The following is a 20,411-nucleotide window of genomic DNA, read 5'->3' as shown; positions in this document are numbered from 1 at the left end:
AAAGTTCCCAGCTCTCAACCTCTCACATGTTTACATTTGAGACACCTAAAGGTAGCAGGGTAATAATATAGCAATCAAAGTGACCTTCCTTGGGTGGGAAGCCCCAGATGACTACCCTACCAGCCTCTATTGACCACTAGAGCTTATTTCCATAGATAACAAATTGAATAGTCTGCCTAAGCCATGCATGAGATATCCCAAGTTGGGTCACTCCCTCCCTCCTAGTGGGCATTTTTCTCCCAGTTCAGGCCTTGGGCCCAGAAGTGGGTGGAATAATGCCTGGCAGTAGGGGCTATGTGTTAACTTAGTTGGCATGTCTTAAATGATCTTTACAAACTTGGGGATTGCAGAGCCCCTGCTGGGGCAGGACAGAAAGTCATTTTCCTGCAAGGACTCACACAGCTTACATAGGGGTGTTTCTGGTGATCAGAGCAGCCCTATGGTCATATGTGGCCTGCAGGGTCATCTATTCATTCAACAAGTACTTACGTTCACTTACTATTGGTCAGACAGAGTGGTGAGCTCTGGGAATACAGTCAAATGTTCTTTGTTCTTACGGAATTTTGGGTTTGCTGGGGGAAGAAGGAAAATAAGTATGCACAAGGAACTAAATGTGTAATTATAGTTTGTGTTAAAGCTGAGACAGAAACAAATAGAATGCAGTAAATAAAAGAGTTAAATGGGGTGGGCAAGGAGGGCTTCCTCGAGCAGCAGCCTGCAGGTTTAGGGGTAGGGGTAGGGAACCAGCTGTGCTAAGAAGAGAAGGTAGAGATTTCCAGACAAAGGAAAAGCAGGTACAAAATTCCTGAGGGGTCAAGATCTTGATGTGTTGGAGGGCTTGAAAGAAGGCCAGGCTGATGGGAGAGGAAGGAGGGAGGAGGGAGAAGAAAGGAACAAGTTTAGAGAGTCAGGCCCAAGTTGGGTCTTGTAACTTAAGTACAGAATTTGGATCGATTTGAAATATAATAGTAAACCATGGAAAAGTTTAAGTGATAGGGATGAAAGGATGCCTTATGGGATGAACTGGAGCTGGACAGTGATTCTGCTAGGTAGGGAGAAACAAGAATGAAAAGTAGAAGAAAATTCAACATCTCTAACCTCCTCTTGAAGACCATGGATACTTTAAAACCACCTATAATTTTCTAGTGCTAGGAATCTTTTCTAAGAAAATAATTGGGCAAAGGCACAAAGGGGTGTGTGCACCAATGTTCATTACAACTTTATTTATAAGAGAAAAAAAAAATCCCAGGAATGTCCATTAGCAGAGAGTGCTTATATAAAGTTTTGCTTAAACATATAATGCAATTATATGCATCCTTCAAAAATGCTGATGTCTGAGAGAGACTGCTAAGGAAAAAAAGTTTCATAAAATCATATCTTCATTTTAAAAAGGGTGAGGTAGGAATAGAAAAAGGCTGGAAGAAGTTAAATGTAGTGTTGTTCTTTGGTTAAAATTAAAACTGATTTTTCTCTTCAAGAAAAAAAACTTAAGCAGGAGCCTAAGGTGGTCTCAGATACACTTTTGAAGATTACTCTGGTTGCTACATAGACTATATTGTAGAGAAGCAGAGAAGGAGGGGCTATTTTGTTGGTCAGAAAAGAAATGATGGTATTTGCACTGTGAGGGAGGCAGAGAGGAGTGAACAGGTTTTAGGTCTCATTTGGAAGTAGGAACAACTGGATTCAATATTTATTAAGCACATATAGTGTTTCAGGGACTGCTCTAAGTGCTAAAGTTATAGCAGGGAATAAGGCAGATAAAATCCTTGTCCTGTCCATTAAGACAGTGTAGTGGACAGTGGGGTGCTGGAGCTGGAGTGGGGTTCATAGTGGCTCACAAGAGCTCATTGTCAAATTTTCAGGAATTTTGATGGCTGGTTGTTGAAACACAGTCATTATTAAAAGTTAAATTATGCAAACTTAAAATTAAATACCTTTTATTAGAATCAAAGGTACTAGACACTAGAAACTCATCACTTCCTAATTATTTTATTGCATTTTACTGTTACCTGTGTTCTTGAGGTTATTTACAGCTATCATATCTGCATGGTAGAAATACTATATAGCAAGTAGTAGGTTACTGGGCATTTCTTCCCAACTCCACTTTGATGATGTCTTGTTGGTAGCTTGAAACTGGTCATGACAGAGCATTTATAATGCAGAAATGAACAAATGCTACAAATCAGGGCTTTTCCCCTCTGCAGAGCTGGCTGTTAAGCATGTACCAGCACACCCCTTGATAGGGTAAGGGGCACACCCTGAGCAGCCAGAGCTCAATCATTCCTCTGTTTGCAAACAATGGAATTTGGCTTAGACACCTAATACCAGTTTTCTCACTTGTAAAATGGTATCATATACATGGTTTAATGAAATAATCCATATCAAGTGATAGGAACACTGCCAGGCACATAGATATGAGCAAATTATTATTGTAACCATTTATTCATACAGAAGAAAGAACAGATATGCAGTAAGACCCCTTGTAGACGAAGCAAGAGAAAATGTGCCTGTTAGAGGAGTCAGTTGGGAGCAGCAAGCTCTTTTTTATGCCTGGAGCTTTATTGCAAGCCTTTTTAGGCAGAGAGAGAGAGAATTCAGTTTCTGCTCCTTGGAGGGCACAGCCACAGGCAAGAGGCATAGCACACCCAGCACTGTGGACCCCAGGAGAAATGACTGAGATCAGAAAACTCCCATCAGTGGCGGGGCAGGCTGGACATAGCCATTCCAAGAGACCAGGTCAGCATCTAGCCCAGTCATGGTCCTGGCAGTGCCAGGGGAAGCTCTGTCCATGAAGGCATTTGCAAGCCCACGTTGCAACTCTCTTTGGGGAAGCTAGAAATCTGATGGTTTGGAGGATGGAGAAGAACATAAGCAAAAGAAAATAGTTGGCTTTTCTGGGCTTGAATTCTGGGCTTGAATTCCCCAGGAATTCAAGCAAGAGGCTGAGTTCCCCAAACCAGCTCTGGGCAGCAGAGGTTTGCTGAGTAAGGGGATGCAAACTAAGGCCCACTGCTGAGAGGAGCGACAGAGAAAGGCTGTGGAGAGCCAGCTGTGCAGGGAGGAAAAATGACTCTGGCCTCTGTTGACAGGTGGGAGTGCAGTGCACTGATTCCTGTGGTCTCCAGGGGGCGCGCAGGCCCAAGTATGGACCAGCGCTTTCTCCTCAGCCCACCAAAGGGCTGGGAAGGACTCAGGACCAGCAGAAATGGCTGTCTCAAGTGAGAAGAGAAGCATGACCAGTCCTATCTTGGGTCCCCTGAAAAGAGTTGCCTTGTGCCCTGTGGCCAGCACCAGGATGGCCAACAAACATATCCACAACCTGGGGTCCCAAATGGATGCAGTCCTCTGCCTCTCGGCTCTTGCTCAGAACTTGAGCTTCAACTCTAGCTGCCTGCCATGCAAGACGCCGCTGGCCTATTCCCAGGAAGGAGGGACAAGAGGGAGGAGAGGGAAGAGGAAGGCTCCCGCAATGGTATCTAAACCTCCTTAGGGTCGACAAGTGAATTAGAAAACAGTGAGAAAGCTCCACAGATCACTCTTCTGCACTACATCCAGGGTGCCAAGAAGGGTCCAGAGTTGTGAGGGGAAGAAGAGGCCAAGCTGCAAAGCCATCAGCCAGTGCCTGTGCTGTCTCTCTTTGAAGGGTCCTGTCAGGCATCCAGGCTGCTCCCCTGGACTACAGGCCCATGCAGGACCTTGATAATATGACCCTTGAAGACCCTCATTATGGGAGGTGATCATGACTCAGTGTGAAAGCTTTCATCTTCCAGACAGGCTCAGGGCAATCTGTGGGGTACACAGACACACCTCTGGAGTAAGGGGGCTGCTTCTGAAAGGTCACTCAGGAGGGAGAGTTCCAGGAAGGTTATATAAGGATTTAACTGATGGGAAAAGAAAACGTGGGGGGTGGTCTGGGAGCAGCAGCTCCCAGTGCCCAGCAGCTGGGGTTGCGAAGAGCAGGTCCAGCCAGGGATAGCCTAGGTGGGGAGAAGGTGGGTGGCAGGCATCTGCCGTAAGGGTTGTGGCATTGCCCGTGCTGACAAGGGCTTGGGGAGCCCAGCTTTGCCCAAGTCAGGAGAGGACCTTGAGCCTGATGGCAGAGGCCCAGTGACGTGTTGTCCCAGAAGCCCCAGAACTCTTTGTTTTCCTGTTGGGAGGAAGCTTTGCAAAGTAGAAAAGGGATCTGAGACTTTTGCTAAGGTTATATGGGGGATGTCAGGGGCATAGAGCCATCTGAGAGGGATTAGGACCCTCTCAGCCTGGCTAGAGAACAGGGGGCCTGGAACCTCAGCCTGGTGCTATAGCTGACTGTCCATGCTTGTCTTCTGACTCCACAGCCAAGTCTCAGATAGAAATGGGCAGGCTTTGGGAGTGGCTGCAGTGAATACTGAAGACAGCAAGTGCTAGACATAGCGGGTGAGGTCCCAGGGCTAGAGGAGAGGGATGTGGGATGGGACACTGAGAGAGGAACAAGACCATAAGATGAAGGCAGTGATAAGGGGATCAAGGATTGCCCCATCACAATATGCCCCCCATCATGACACACCCTCAATTCCTGATATTTCCCTTCCCTCAAAAGGAAGAAATTGTCAGAAATTTGGTTACAACTACTCAGTACTGAAATCCTTTTCTTTCATTCGACAAATATTTATTGAGCACCTATTATATGGTAGCAACTATTTTAGGTGGAGTGAATATAATGGTAAACAAGAAGGCAGAAGAGAACAAAGAAAAAACAATAAATAAATAGGAGAAATAATTTCCAGTTTTAATAAGGGATATACAAGAAACAAGCAAGTACCTGAAATGGCTAGATGAGGTGGTCAAAAAAGGCTTCACTGAAAAGATAGCGTTTAAGCAAGAATCACCTGTAAATATTGTGAAACCCAGTTACAGTTCTATTTATTCTATAATGGGTAAATAAAGCACATTACCTTTAAAGTGATACTACCAAGAAAGACAAACTACTCAGTAGTGGTCTCTGGGATAGAGACACCTCTTCCTGCCCATGCTTGTCAGCCCTTCACTCCAGGGGATTTTTGCAAAGCTCTTTGCCAGGGGGTTAGGCTGGGGGTAGGAATTGGACATTTTGCAACAGTGAAATATTATTGACCCATCAGGGCAAATCAGAAGAGGCTTGGGAATGTCCCAGAAAGGCCCTTGATGGAGCTTGGAAACTGTTCTCTGAGAATTTCTAAGCATGTTTGTATGTATGTATAGTTACTAAGTATATGTAAGTATCAGTGTCTTTAGCTGTCTTTAGAACAGGGCTTGACATTTAGTTCACAGAAATGTTAGTTTCCTCTTCTTTCCTCCCTCATTGTAGAAGTAAATCTAACCACAGAAAGGTGATCCTCAATCTACGCCCTTGCCTGACCTTATGGGCGCCCAGACCCATCATCAAGGTGAAGAGAGTCACAGCTGGACATCAATGGCATGAGCTAGTGACTGCTCAGAAGCCACTGAAGGGGGATGGGCCGCTTGCCCGGAAGAGTTAGACTTGGACTCAGATTTCCGTCCAGACCCTGACCTTATTTACACTGATGTAATCAGTCAATATTGGCATAGTCCCAATTCTTAGCAGGCTTGGAGAAGGGGGGTGTTCTGTCATCTCTATATAGGGAGTTCGGCCTATGCCCAGAGCTGTCTTGTGGCTCATCCAGCTCAGCATGGCTCGGGCACTGGAAGCACTGGTTGCCCTGGGATGGTTGGGCCTGTGCTGCTCCCTGGCTATCGCCTACCCTCTTGCTCCGTGAGTCAAGCTAGGGCTGGGAAAGGAGGACTGGGACCTGGCTAGAGTGGTCTAGGGCCACTTCTTAGCCCTGGCGCCAGCTTTGGATCTGGAGCTAAGGGACAGGGATTGGGCCCAAGGAATCCAGACATCCGTCTGTCTTCTCTCTAGGGCTAGTGACTCTGGAAACAGAACTGAAGGCGGGAGTAGGACCAAGCTGGTCCCAGACTTGACTGGTGAGGCCCCGATTCCCTGAGTCTGTCTGTCTGTCTGTCTGTGTCTCTGCACCGTATTATCTGACTGGTCTTTTACTTGTCATCTCCCCCTTCCACCCCAGAACTCTGCTCGGATGGCTGGAGCTTTGATGCTACCACCCTGGATGAACATGGGGCCATGCTGTTTTTTAAAGGTAGGAGGGGCTGGAGTTGGGGCATTTGGGACCCCAGACTTAGTTCCATTCACTGAGGATATTTATCCATCTGTGGGAGATCTTAAGGAATGTCTGAGTGTATCACCTACAGCTTCTTTTTAAGTACCCCAGTAGGCCAAAAGTTCATGCTCAGCCTTTTAATAACTGCATTTTTCAGGGGAGTTTGTGTGGAAGAGTCACCGATGGAGCCGGGAGTTGATCTCAGAGAGGTGGACGAATGTCCCCAGCCCTGTGGATGCTGCGTTCCGCCTCAGTCGCGACAGTGTCTTCCTTATCAAGGTACTCCTGGGCCAAGGTCAGGACTTGGTCAGGAAGGGCTAAAACCGAGACCCTCCCTTGCAAGTGGCCCTGGCGTGGAGCCCTTGCCAACCGATTCCAGGTTTCCTACCCCTGTGTCTTCCTTTCCTAAAAAAGTCTCAGCTGAGGGGATGTGGGTGCATGGGGTCCTGGCAGGCAAGGCATCCAGTGGCTGTTCTTCAGCCCTATCCTTCATCCAGATCTCTGCTCCTCCTCACACTGTCGGCATTTCTTCCCTTGGCTTCCATGACTCTGCGTCAGGTCCTCTCCATATGCTAGCCAGGTTGCTCACTACACCACGGCATCTGGCCAAGGGGATAAGTGGAGGATGAAACCCAACCTACTTGTGCCCACCCAGGCCCTCCCCTGGCCTCAGAGTGCCTGCTTACGCTCTCAGAACTTACACGAAGGTGCCATGTGGTTGGGGTGGCCCTCACTGCCAGCTTTGTCTTCCCTCCTACCTCTTTTTCTGCTCTTCTCAGGCCTCTCATCTTCAGCCAGTCCCCACATATTCCTCCAGGATCCATCCCAGACCTTCCATACACTCTCCCTGGGTGATCTCAACTGCTGCCATGGCTCAGATACGCTATGGACACCAGACCTGTATTTCTCCCAGGAGCTCCAGACATCTCTTTGCAATTTCCTGGCAGACAACTTTGATGAGATGTTCTGTGGGCACCTCAAATTCAGCATCCCCCAAACTGAACTTAGTCTGTTTCATACAAATCCACCCCTCCTCCTGTGTTCAATATTTCAGTAAACAGCACCACCACATGCCAGCTCCTGCAAGCCAGGTGCACGTGGGTCTCAAGATCTGGCCCTTGGTGGTCTTTTCAGGTTTATCTCCTCCCTGCCACATTCGCTGTGCACCAGAACATTTAGTTCTCTGAGCATATTCTGTACATGCTGCTTCCTCTACTGATAACACTATTTACACACTTGTCCTTCTGGAAAATTTCTGCTCTTTTCACTCTTGGTCCAAATGTTCCCTCCTCTGTGAAGCCTTCCAGGAATTCTCTAGGTAGACTTAGGACTCCCCCTATATTCCCAGTTCCCTGCATATGCTTACACCTTGGGGGTTGCATGGCTAGGATTGTAGGGTCTTTTCTGCTTTTGTACAGTGAACTCCTTGGCCGCAGAGGCATCTTGTCATCTCTTTATCCCCAGTGCCTCTTACAGTATCTAATGTATAGTAGCCATTCAGAAACTGTATCTTGAATAAATGAATGAATAAACAGATAAATGAACAAAGGAATGTATGAATGGCTGGATGATTGCAAGATGACTGTTTGTGGATGTGTTTGCCAAGACTAATGGTGTTGCAGATAAGTGTGCTGTGGAAGCATGGTTGTATATGGTTGTATATAACCAGATGTGTGTGTGTTATAGTAATAGAGATGGGTTTTGCAGAGTCCAGTTGAGGGTATGCATTTGTGCAAGGGCACAGCAGTTGTCCACAAGCAGGTTAAGAGTGTGTGGGGCTGCAAGAGGATAATGAATAAGTGCAATAGGTCAAAGATGTTGCATGTGAATGCAGATTGGCAATATGTGGGGTGCATTGTTAAAAACGGAGTGTTTTTATATGCAGGGGGACAAAATCTGGTTCCACTCTTCTGAGAAGAAGGAGAAAGAATATCCAAAGTTGCTCCAAGATGAGTTTCCTGGAATCCCATCCCCACTGGATGCAGCTGTGGAATGTCACCGTGGAGAATGCCAAGATGAGGGCATCCTCTTCTTCCAAGGTCAGTCTGGGCTGCAATAAGAGAGTCTGGAGTAGTGGTAAGATGGTGGTGATGGAGGTATTGGTAAGGATGGTAGTGGTGGACCCACTACATGGCTTCCCCAGAAAGGAAACAAATAGCAAAGACAGTATGGTCTAGAGGTCAAGTAAGAGAAAGAGAAGAAGTTATCCTGGAGAAGGTAACTGGGTGTAATCCTGCCAGAAGTTCCTCATTGGTCCCCATGACCATTAGGACAAGTCTATGTTCCTTAGTCTTACATACAAGGTTTCTCTGTGACCAAGCCCATGTTGGCCCTCCAGCCTCAATGCCCATCACTCTTACCTTGAGTATGAAACTCCAGGAATTCTATGCTGTTCTCTATACACCCAGTTTGCTTCATGCTTCAGATTTGCTCTCTGGAGTTCCATCTTTCCCTCTTGTCTGCCTTGTAACTTCAGATATTAGTTTAAGTATCACCTTTTCTGGGAAGTTTTTCCTGACTCTGCCACCATTACTGAGCTGGTCATGTGTACTCTGCTGCTGAATTTTATTGTATGGTCACTTTCCTCAACTGTTTCCCTGATAAACTGTGACTTCCATGTAACCAAGACCACACCTGGCCCATCCTGGAGCCAGTGCAAGCATATGGGAGGGCATAGCCTGGCCTCATTGAATGCTTGTTGATTGATTGGACAAAGGTAACCACACGTGGTTCTGGGACTTGGCTACAAAAACCAAAAAGGAGCGGTCCTGGCCGAATGTTGGGAACTGCTCCTCTGCCATGCGATGGCTCAGCCGCTACTACTGCTTCCGGGGTAACCAATTCCTGCGCTTCGACCCCATCACGGGACTCGTGCTTCCAAAGTACCCTCTGGATGTCCGAGACTACTTCATACCCTGCCCTGGCAGAGGTGAGAAAGCCCCAGGTCTTAGGACCCACAGCAATTTGTCTACCTTCCCTGAGTTTTCAGACTCCATATGCCCCAGTTCCCACCTCAGCTCTGTGGTATAACACCGTGGTCCTTGCCCTTAGTCCCATTTCCATCCTGGCTTTTCCCAGTTGTCCCTGTATGGAGGAAGCCTACACTTGCATTAACCCCAGCCATCTTTTCCACTCTAGACGTTATTTTGACCTCTGTGTTCCCCCTTGCTTATTTCTCCCCCCAGACCATGGACACAGGAATGGGACCAGCCGTGGGAATGGGACCCACCATGGCCGTGAGGATATGCGCTGTAACCCAGAACTAGTTTTGTCTGCACTGTTGGCTGACAATCATGGTGCCATTTATGCCTTCAGTGGTGAGAGATGCCACCAGCTTTTCCATCTCTGGCCTTCATACCTCCCATCTCTTCACTGTGTCTCTCATCTTTGATACATTTCCTCCATTTTCATCACTGTTTCCCATATTTTGTCCTCTTGGCCCCCATCCTTAGCATCCTTAGAATGCCCTTTTTCATCCATCTTCTTCTTTGATGCATATTGTCAAATCTCATCTCTCATTGCCCAGGCCTCTAACTTCATCCACCTGTCTGCTTCCCAGTGCCATCTGCTCCCTGGTCATGCCCTCTCTGGACCTCTCTGGGTCCCTGTGATTCCTCAGAGTCCCTCTGCTCTTGCATGTCTTGCCAGATCCTCTGGTTCATCCTGAACTTATCCTCAGGAGCTCAATCTTTTTCCAGGTATCTGATTCTATGTCCAGGCACTCTGGGCCCAGCATTACCTGGGGATGAGAACCAGACAAGAAGTGTTGGGTCTCTTAGGCCTTTTTGAGGTAGCTCCACCAGTCCAAGGAGGTTTCCCGTCTGAGTGACCAGTGGAGACACCTCTCCCGAACCTTGACTAATTAGTAAAAACATTAATTGGCAAAAGTCTTCTGCTGATAAAAAGCCATTCTCCTGATGCTTAGGGATGCTCTGGGGTTAGGCAGGCAGGCAGTGATGAGTGTTGGTCACCCCTGAAAACAGCTCCAAGGGGAGGGGCGAACAACAACATTACACTCAGCCTATGTGTGTGTGATCAAAGACAAATGTAAAATCATGGTGTGAACACAGAACAGTGAAAATCCTTTTTTGCTCCCAACCTCTGGAAAAATCTGATCAGATATGACTACCAGGCTCTAATGAGAAATACACAGTCACAAAGAGAACATATCATTCCCACAACAGGGGAATAAACATACACCTGTGTATGAAACATACACCTGTAGTGAAAGTACAGACCCATATCCTGAGAGTATACACTACACTACACTAAGAACACAGAACTACTGGGAGAACATGCAGCTATGGAGAGAACATGAGCGCATCGAAAGGACACACAGGGCAAGTGAGATACAGATGATACAGACCAATAGGTGATAGATGGAGAGAGAGACTGAGAAAACAGGGCTACAAGGACCACACAGAGATGTACAGAGAATATCCAGCTATGAAGAGATCACAAAACCTCAACGTCACATGGTCATGAATAGAAGGAAGCTGAGTGAACTCCTAAATTGAAAGTATCAGATATATTGTGTAGTGATGAGAGTGCATCCAGGCAGGGAGAGAACACTGCTATGTCACACATCCGTGGCTGGAGGAAATACCAGTGTGAACCAGCTGCTCAGCACAGGACTGGTCCTCTCTCTCGGATTCATCTTTCTCTTTTTTTCTACCTCAGCTTCTTATCCATCCTTTCTGTTTTTTCACAACTTTGGCTTTCACGTGTCCTCTACATTCTCTCTTTTCATGATTTTTCAGCCTCAGCTGCCTCAGTTGCTCTCTTCTTTCTAGCCCGACTGCTGGAGAAGGAATCTGACAGCCCAGCCCACATTTTCATTTCAGACCACATTAAAGTGGTTGCTGCTCAGCCTATGCATTGGCTATTAATGGACTGGGGACCCATTCCTTATTTCCTCCACACAAAGAGCAGCGTGGCTTTGATTCTCAACATAGAGATGGTGAGCCGGGTACTTTCAGCAGGAGGGAAAGGGGGATATGTTGTCACCCGGACATACCCGGTAAACAGCTATAAAGAGAATTTGTAACTGTGGTGAGAATACAAGCTGTGTATTCAACAAATATCTATTGAGCATTGATAGGCACTGGGACACAGTAGTCAGCATGGCAGATGAGGCACTTGACCTCAAAGAGTCTGCTAGAGGGAGAGAGAACAAAGAGAGGAAAAGAAAGAATACTTGCAGGTAATATTAATAGCTGTAAAGTGTTGTGGGTATTAGAATAGTTCCTATTCTCAAATACCATTTGAAGATAGTATAAATGGATTGAAAAGTTGTTGAAATTGTTAAATATAAAATTTAAAAATGTTCAATGTCCAAAAAAAAAATCTGTGGAGAAAATAAGACAAGATAATGGGATAGAAGTGAGAATGAGAGGCCTCTTCTCTAAAGAGATGATTTTTGTGCTGAGATTTCAGTGGTAAAAAGGTTTAGCCACATACAGCAAGCACTTTAGGGAAGGTGGACAGAAAATACTTTGAGAAATCAGGAAAGAAGTCTAGTGTGGCTAGAGCACAGTGAAAGAGCAGGTAAGTGGCTTGAAAAGAGGGAGACAGAGGCCAGATTTTATGGGCCTGTTAAGGACTTCCAACTATGAAAGGAAGCCAGGAGGGGTTCTTGAGCAGGGCCGTGATATTTTCTGACATTTTTTTTTAAAGATCATCCTGGCTTCTTGTGGAGCATGTCATAGAGATACAATCATGTAAGTGGGAAATCCAGCTAGTAGTTCTTGCAGTTGTCTGGATTAGAGGTAAAACAGCCTGGACTAGGATAATGGCAGCAGAGGTGGTGAGGAGTCATGATATATATTAGAGGTCAAGCTGACAGCATTAACCAATGGATTGGATACTGGTCAGAATGGGGAAGGGAAAAGAGAGGTTTTAAGAATGATTTAGGTTTTCTGGATTGGGAACCAGGTGACTAGGAAAGACTAGGGAAGGAGCAGATGTGTGTGTGTGTGTGTGTGTGGAACCAGGTGACTAGGAAAGACCAGGGAAGGAGGAGCAGATATCAGTGTGTGTGTGTGTGTGTGTGTGTGTGTGTGTGTGGAACCAGGTGACTAGGAAAGACCAGGGAAGGAGGAGCAGATATCAGTGTGTGTGTGTGTGTGTGTGTGTGTGTGTGTGTGTGTGTGTGTGTGTGTGTGTGTGTGTGTTAGGGACACAAATCAGTTTGGACATGTTAGGTTTCAGGTGCCTTATGGCCCCAAATGGGCACATCAGGTAGGCTGTTCAGTTTGCACCTGACACTCAAAGGAGAGTTCCTTCAGAGCTGAGAAGAACAGATCAAAAGTCATTATCATGTAGATGGTGTTTAAAGCCCTGGACTAGGTGAAATCACCAAGTGTAGATAGAGAAGAGGCCCAAACTACAGGATTCCAATATTAACAATCAGGCTGAGGATATGAGTAGGCAGAAAGGTAAGAGAACACTAGAAGGGTTTGGTGTCAGGAGCCAAGATACGAAAAAAGATATTTAAAAAGGGAGTTGTAAGCAGTGAAATGCTGCTGAGAGGTAAGTAAGATGAAGACAGAGAATTGACTATGAGATCTGGCAAGGCAGAGGGTAGTGGTGACCTTGAAAAGAACAATTGCAATAGAGAAATGTGAGTGAAGTGGGTGAGGAAGAAAGATAAATGGGAGCTTAGACAATTCCTTTCAGAAGCTGTTATGAAAATGGGAGAAGGACATTAAGGCACTGGTCCTGCTGCTTCCTCACTCCCCTGCCACCTCCAAGGACAGCCAGAGTGAGACCCCTTGGCGGGAGCTTACTGGGGTTATTCCCCCTTAACTTCTGGCCTCGATGTCTCATTGTCTACAGCATCTCTGCACACGGACATCTGAGCTGCGTAGGGGCCCCCACCAAACCCCATGGTGTTAGCCTTACCTGACAACTTGGCTACTGTTCTCCATGCTTGCCCTTCTGACTCCAGGTCCAGTCAGGTCCCAGTGCCCAATTTGCTGATCAAGTCCTGTTCTACTCCCTCTTATCTGACCTCTTCTCTCTTGGCCTCTGGATACATTCTCTCTTCTACCTCAGGACTCATCCCTGCATCTGTCACTTGCCTCTTCTCTGCCTGGCCTTTTGCTGCCAGTGCCAGAGGTACCTCTGATACACCACAGGGTCCCACTACTGGCGTCTGGACACCAGCCGGGATGGGTGGCATAGCTGGCTCATTGAACATCAGTGGCCTCAGGGTCCTTCGACAGTGGATGCTGCCTTTTCCTGGGATGATAAACTCTATCTGATCCAGGTATGTTTCAGAAAAGAGGCTTCAGGTAGAGACTGGGAGAATATCCAGCTCTATGCTGATTAATGTCCTTTGTCCTCCAGGGCACTCAGGTATATATATTCCTAACAAAGGGAGGCTATACTTTGGTGGATAATTATCCAAAGCAGCTGGAGAAGGAACTCGGAAACCCTCACGGGATCAGCCTTGAGACTGTGGATGCAGCCTTTACTTGTCCCGGGTCTTCTCGGCTCTACATCATGGCAGGTGAGGGGCATCGGGGACTAAGGAGCAGCTTGTTTTGTTACTTCTCCATGACATAGATCCCCACCAGGGAATGAGAAGGCCTAGGTCAGGATCTCCATGATGTGGAAGGCATGTTATATCTGGTGCCTTCTTCCCAGGACGGCAGTTGTGGTGGCTGGACCTGAATTTAGGATCTCAAGCCACGTGGACGGAGCTCCCTTGGCCCCATGAGAAGGTGGATGCAGCCCTGTGTGTGGACAAGTCCCTCGGCCCCAACTCATGCTCTGTCAATGGTCTCGGCTTGTACCTCATCCATGGCCCCAATCTGTACTGCTACAGTGATGTGGACAAACTGAATGCAGCCAAGACCCTTCCCGAGCCCCAAAAAGTGGACAGCCTCCTGGGCTGCCATCACTGAGGGGGCTCCTGGAGGGAGTCTGGCCCAGCCCCTTCTCTTAATTTTCCTTAAAATAAAGCCAGAGTGCTTCCTCACTTGAACTGAGAGGCCCTGGTTGTGGAATGATCTCACTTCTTTCTTTGTATTGAGAAGATAGTGACATCTTGTTTGAGGCTCACCAGCTCAAATGAGGCTTTGGGAGGCAAGGGAGGGGAGAGCTGAGGGACAAGCCTCAACTCCACACAGCTGATTCTTAAATCACCAACTGCCTTCTTCCAGACTATCTGCACATTGAGGGAAACAGAGGACCAAACATAAGAAAAGGAACCTCCATGTTCACACAGCAGCTAAGAGGCAGAGCAGGAATTCTGACCTAGCCTGCTAATACCTGACTATAGCTTGGCCCCAAGGCATTAGGGAAATGGGAGGATGGGCAGCTGTGCACATGTAAAGTGGACTGGCTCAGAGCTGCCATGGAAGGCCACGGGGACCCTCAGATTGTGCTTCCAGGTAATCAGGCACCATACCAGAAGATGAGGTTTTGGTTGCCATGACCTAGGCATAACAAGTGGAATGAAGTTAAGGTGGTGAGAGAATCACCTCTGTGTTTCAAAGGCAAGCTGGGGAAAGGGGAGAGAGAATGAATCAGAGACTTTGCACCATGAAACACATTTGTAGAACACAGCCCCTGGGGGGGCCTGCTGACTACCCTTCAGTTCCCTGGGTATCCACACCATCTTGGCCAGTGAATATCTTGGTGGAGATTGAGGTGGTTGGTCATTTTTTGGTTATAAACTGACCAAGTCTTTAGGCTCCAAATTTTCAACCACTTGCATGGGGTTACAGGCAACTGGGTCTCAGGTGAGACCCCTTTCGTCCTCTATCTTTCTACCTCCTCTCCAGCTGAGGTTGGAAGTTTGTTTCAGGCTCAAAAAAACAGCCTCAGACTGTATCTGGGGGCCCTCACTCTGAGCTTCCATATTGCAACCTCAATGACCTCATCCATAAAATGGGTACCACAGTACCCACCTCCCACTGACAATGAATATGGACTCAAACCCAGCCCTTGGATTTAGAAGGGGCCCTGGAAGTAGAGCCACACTCACAGCCTCATCTGGCTTAGGGTTGATGCGTCCTGACCTGGTGGCTCCTTGCTTTGTGAGGCTTTGGTGGGTAGAATAGTAGACTGATGTGGATAAAATGAGAGTTCCTGTGGCCAGGATTCTCACCTGACCCTGGTTGACTAGCCCACTGCACACCTGTGGACAGTGTGACTCTATAAAAAGAGCTCTGCCCAGTGCTCTGGGCACGACTCGGTGGCAGGGCTGCAAGGCTGCAGGAGAGCAGAGCAGAGGCTGGAGTGGTGGCAGTGCCAAGGACAGAGGCCCAGAGGATGGCTGTGTGGGACGACTGTGCAGAGAGGCCTAGAGGACGACTGTGTGGACAGAGGGGCCCAGGAGAAGAGCCTGGCTTGCTGCATGCAGACTCTTTCTGAGTGAATGGGATTTTAGTGACTGACCTGCCACCCTGAGAATAAAGTTGCATATAACCCTTTCACCCCAAGAACGTTTTGCTGTCATTTTCTTTGGTCACATTGAATCCATAGCGACCTTGCCTGGGGCTGAAATCCATTGGCAAGATAACTGACAAGCTCCAACTGCCACATGGGGCTGTGCACTGGGGGGCCAGGCCCTAGAGTGGCTTCTGACAGGCACCAGGTTGCTATGGTTCAGGAGAACTGCCTAAGGTCTCTTCACCACCTCCATGGCTAGGATGGGGGGCAGGAAATGAATCTGGGTCTACCAGAACTTGGGGTTGGCTGGGGCTGGGAACAGTGGTTAGGGGTGAGGCCCTTGGGGTGTACTTCCAAGAGTATCTTGAGCATTTCCCTCCATCCCTGATGGTGTCTGGATGATTCTCCTAATAGTACTGGCTGCCCCTCCTTCAGTCTGAAGGGCGAGGACAAGGCCAGAGTATCAGGTCTGGGCCTTATTCAGTCTATGTGCTACATCTGGGGCAATCAGCACCATGCTGGGGAGCCGAGAGGTGTCTACACAGGTATCCAGCAACTCTGGTACTCAAGGTTAACGTTCTCCTCGCTATTGAAAGAGGAGTGCTGTCTCCGTTTTGTTCTCTTCTCCCACCTGCTCTGTTGCAGGGAAGCCCCAACTTGTTTCTGGGAGCACCCGGAAAACTCCAACTCATGCTTCTTTCATCCACTCCCTTAGCACCTCCTATGTGCAGAGAAGTGTGTCAGATGATGGAGTATCATGATGAATCAGGCAGTCCCTGACCTCAAGAATCTGCCACCCTATCACAGTTGGGAAGGGCACACAAAGCATCAGATAAATGCAGTAAAGAGAGAAAGTAAGATGGGAGAGTGTATATGCAAAGAAGAGTAGAGCCAGCAAACCTGGGATGGAGAAGAGGCTAGAAAGGCTTCGTGTGTGATCTAACACTTGAGCTGAACTTTAAAAGATGAGTAGAATGTATGCAATTCTTTTAGCAAATATATATTCACTACCAGGGAGCATTACAGGCAGAGGAGGCAACTGAGCAAAGAAAGTCAGGACAGAAGAGATAGCCTGGGGTGGGAATCACAGCTGCTCAGCAGGGCTAGCTGAGTTCAAGGGATGAATGAGGAGCTGGGGGGAGATGAGGCTGGAGGAGGAGGCAGGGGCTTCTCAGCTCACATCAGGCTAGGAAATGTGGATTTGGCCTATGTATGGGGCAATGGAAACCTGAAGGACTTTAGACAAGTAAGATACTGAGGTGTGCATTTTAGAAAGACTACTCTGACTTGCAGAGTGGGTGCTGGGTGAAAGGAAACCACAGTGGATATGAGGAGGCCACTGAAGAGGCTGGTTGTGGCCCAGATGGCAAATCATGGAGACCTGAATACTGGCTGGCAAAGAAGATGAAGAGAAGCAGGCAGATTAAAAAAGATGTAGAAGAGAGCCCATAGGACTTGCTTACAGATTGGACAGGAAGGTGAGGGAGAGTGAGGAACCTCCCCTCTAAACTCCTCCACAGCCCCTTTCTCTGTCCATCACTGCACCTCTTCTTCCCAAACTTACATGGTGCCCCCTTAAATTCACACTCTGGCTAATAAGCCTCTCTATATTCTTTGCACACTCCATTCTCAGGTAGGCTTCTTCTTCCTGGTGGCAAGATATCCACCAGGCTTACATTCTACTAGCACGTTTTGCCCAATTGTTGCAGGAAAATCCCTTGATCTGACTCACTGCTCAATTTCCTCATGTGCCCGTCTCTGAATCAATCCCTTTTACCTGATCGTGGGTTAGGAGCCCAGCACTGAGGTAGGTGTGGAACTAGGATGATTCCCATCTGAACCACGTAGACTTAGAGTGGGGAGAGGAGGAGTCTTCGAAGAAAACTGATGTGCTTGTTACCAATAAAAGGGGGAATGGATGCTGCACAGATGACATCAAAGGCAGCAACATGTTTGGGACAGGATACTACTTACCTGCAAAGGTTTCTTGTTCTCTATCTAACCCTCCTTCTCTTCTTCAGCTAAAGACTGAAAATATGGATATCACTAGGCATGAACTACCTCAGCCTCCTACCTGCTCCCACTTTATTGGTTATCCTACCTACACACTTGTCCTCACCCCTGTCCCTTCAACCTATGAAGTTAAGCCATCCAGTTTTTCTACATGAGCCCTTGATGCCACCTCCTCTCATTGGCCTCATCTCACTCCATCTCTCATTTTTTTTTTACTTCTGAAGTTCATCTTCTTTACTGGTATCTTTTTGTAGTTTGTACCCATGTTCAAGCCTACCATCTTATATTTTTAAAAAGGCAGCCAGAATCTTTAACTTTATATCAATTTTCAGCTGTCTATTCTTTCTTCCAAATTTCTTGAAAGGGGGTTCTGCTTTTACTTATTTCATCTTCCTCATTTCAGTGGCTCAATTCATTGCACTGTAGCTTCCACCTCCTTTTCCAGCTGATACAAATCGTATCATGGGGATCCATGACCTCCATGCTGCCATATTCAAAGGATACATTTTTCCCCTTGACTTTATTGGAAATCTTTGCTGCATTTAATGCTGTTGGCCACTTCTTCCTCCTTGAAAGTCTCTCTTCCTGTGGATTTCTTCCATGACATCACTCTCTCCTGATTCTTCTTACTGTCTGTTCTCGGCTTTCTTCTGAGCCTTCTATTCCTCTGCTGGCTCCCCAGATGCTGGCATCTCCAGAGTTCAGTCCTCAATGCTTTTCTCTTTGCACCCTATATGCCTATCCTGGGAATGAATGAGAACAGGCCTGTATAGGAAGGGGGTTGCAAAAGTCCTTGCCAGCCCTGACATCTGACTTATGAATTCCACTCCACATAATATGCAGGAAGATTTTACTTCTTAGAGATTTTTCCAAATGCTAACAACCACCCAGAAGAAAGAGGGTCAACTATAAGAAAAGTTAAAGTATTAAAGCAATACTTAACATGTAGTGGTAGAGAGAGTTGCCTTTGCTGCATTAAGTGTCTCTTCAGCTAATAGAGATGAAAGCTTTATTTTTCCATATAGATGACTTGGGTGCCAACTGCCTGGTAATGCTAACTGGCTGATCTATTAAATCAAATAGCATAAAGCCAGTACTCTTGGTAGCTCTGGATGTATTTGCTTCTAGTTCATTTTTCCTGATAGGTCTAAGGTAATCATTTTCAAAGATCGCTGCCTCAGGGAACTACATTGGTCAGAACCACACACAGCATTTGAGGCAGCTCATAGGCTACTGGTTGCTCTTAGGCCATGGAGAGCATTGGAAGGGGAAAGGGAACAGTAGAGAAAGGATGGATGAAGGTTGACTCTCCATTGATCAGAAGGCTTTGCAGATGTAGGAGGAGAACAGAATTCAAGAAGACTGTGTGGGAGTCAGACAGTACTGTGTGTGAACTGTAGTTTTTCCTTTTTGCATCTCACCTAATCAGACTCTTCTCCCCACCCACACCATCCTATCTGTGTGCTTTTTTGATTACCTGAAGAGATTTCCCTGGGTACTGCAGGCATCCTGCTCAATGGGATTGGGAAGACAAATAGTCTGGGGGGCTCTTTGTAAATGGGAGATATTTCTGTGTTTTTTTCACTTGTTTAAGCAGAAATCTGAAGTCATCCTTTTCTTTTACATTCATAGCCATCACACAATCACTAATTTCTGTGAATTCTACCTCCTGAATATTTATTAAACCTATGCAATTTTCTCCACCCCTAACCCTACAACTATAGTCATCTTCCACCTAGACTGTATCAACTGCTCCCTGATTCCCACACTGTCAATTTTGCCCTCCTATCTATTCTCCACTTTGCAGCTGGAAGTGATCTTCTGAAATGCAAGGATGAACAAACATGCCATTCCCCTGCCTCAAACCCTCTGATAATTTTCCATTGCCCTCTCAATCAAGTCCAAAACCTTTAGCCTAACATACAAGGCCTTCCACAGTGGTACCTACTCACCTTTTCAGGTTATCTTATGCTATTCTTCCAACTCACCCATACTAGCCTTCTTGTACTTAACCTTTGGACTGGAATAGTTTTCTTCTGGCTGACCTCTACCTCCTTCATCACTTCCCCTCATAAAAGTGTCACTTCCTTATGATAGCCATCCCAAATCTCACCAGGCCAAATTCAGTCCACTCACATGGCCTTCTGTGCCTCTCCTTCAAGACATTCATCACATTCCTAATCACATATTTAATGTTTCTTTCTTATTCTGGATTCATGAAGGCATGCACTGAATCTTGTTTATGTGTTTCTAGCACCATGGACAGTGCCTCACACATTAATATATAATTATTTGTTGGAAAGAATGAATGAATGAGGATAGCTTTCTTCTTCTGGTTAACTCTTATTCATCTTTCAAGGACCAAGGTCAGATGTTATGTCCTCCAGGTTGGATTACATGCAAATCTGATTTATCTTTGGACCACTAGGGCCTAGCCTGGGACCTGGTATATAGTTCATATGTCATAAATGTTTGTCAAATCATAAAAAACTCTTCACCAGGAGTTAACTGTTGAGCTGAGTGATAGATATGAGGGTCCATTATACTGTTCTCTTTTGTACATGTGAAATTTTCCATAATAAAAAGTTAAAACATTTATATTCAAATGAGGTCAAATGAAAGTGTAGTCAAAGATGATCTTGAGGCCTCTGGCTTGAGCCAGCCATTGACTGGACTGGATCAAGTGGAGGGACATCCAGTCTAGTGTGTGTGTGTGTGTGTGTGTGTGTGTGTGTGTGACTGGACTGGATCAAGTGGAGCGACATCCAGTCTAGTGTGTGTGTGTGTGTGTGTGTGTGTGTGTGTGTGTGTGTGTGTGTGTGTGTGACTGGACTG

At 46.7% G+C, this 20,411-nt stretch overlaps 1 protein-coding gene across 1 annotated transcript; it reads left to right on the top strand.

Annotated features, from left to right (window-relative positions):
- The first annotated feature begins 5,595 nt into the window (after positions 1-5,595).
- On the top strand, positions 5,596-14,155 carry HPX (hemopexin). The gene is made up of 10 exons (XM_017677857.3): positions 5,596-5,752; positions 5,903-5,967; positions 6,069-6,140; positions 6,319-6,440; positions 8,047-8,200; positions 8,878-9,090; positions 9,347-9,478; positions 13,301-13,431; positions 13,512-13,674; positions 13,812-14,155. The coding sequence occupies exons 1-10, from the start codon at positions 5,634-5,636 to the stop codon at positions 14,069-14,071; spliced, it is 1,431 nt and encodes a 476-aa protein (XP_017533346.2). The 5' UTR covers positions 5,596-5,633; the 3' UTR covers positions 14,072-14,155.
- The last annotated feature ends 6,256 nt before the right edge of the window (positions 14,156-20,411 follow it).

Source organism: Manis javanica, chromosome 11, assembly GCF_040802235.1.
Source record: "Manis javanica isolate MJ-LG chromosome 11, MJ_LKY, whole genome shotgun sequence".
Lineage (NCBI taxonomy): Eukaryota > Metazoa > Chordata > Mammalia > Pholidota > Manidae > Manis > Manis javanica.
Note: the sequence above shows the minus strand (reverse complement) of the source record. Positions and strands in the feature narration are given on the sequence as shown.

Coding starts and splice junctions, on each gene's coding strand:
- HPX (XM_017677857.3), top strand. CDS start 5,634: ATGCCCAGAGCTGTCTTGTGGCTCATCCAGCTCAGCATGGCTCGGGCA. Junction 5,968..6,068: donor GCTGGTCCCAGACTTGACTG/GTGAGGCCCCGA, acceptor CTTCCACCCCAG/AACTCTGCTCGGATGGCTGG. Junction 13,432..13,511: donor ATAAACTCTATCTGATCCAG/GTATGTTTCAGA, acceptor TTTGTCCTCCAG/GGCACTCAGGTATATATATT.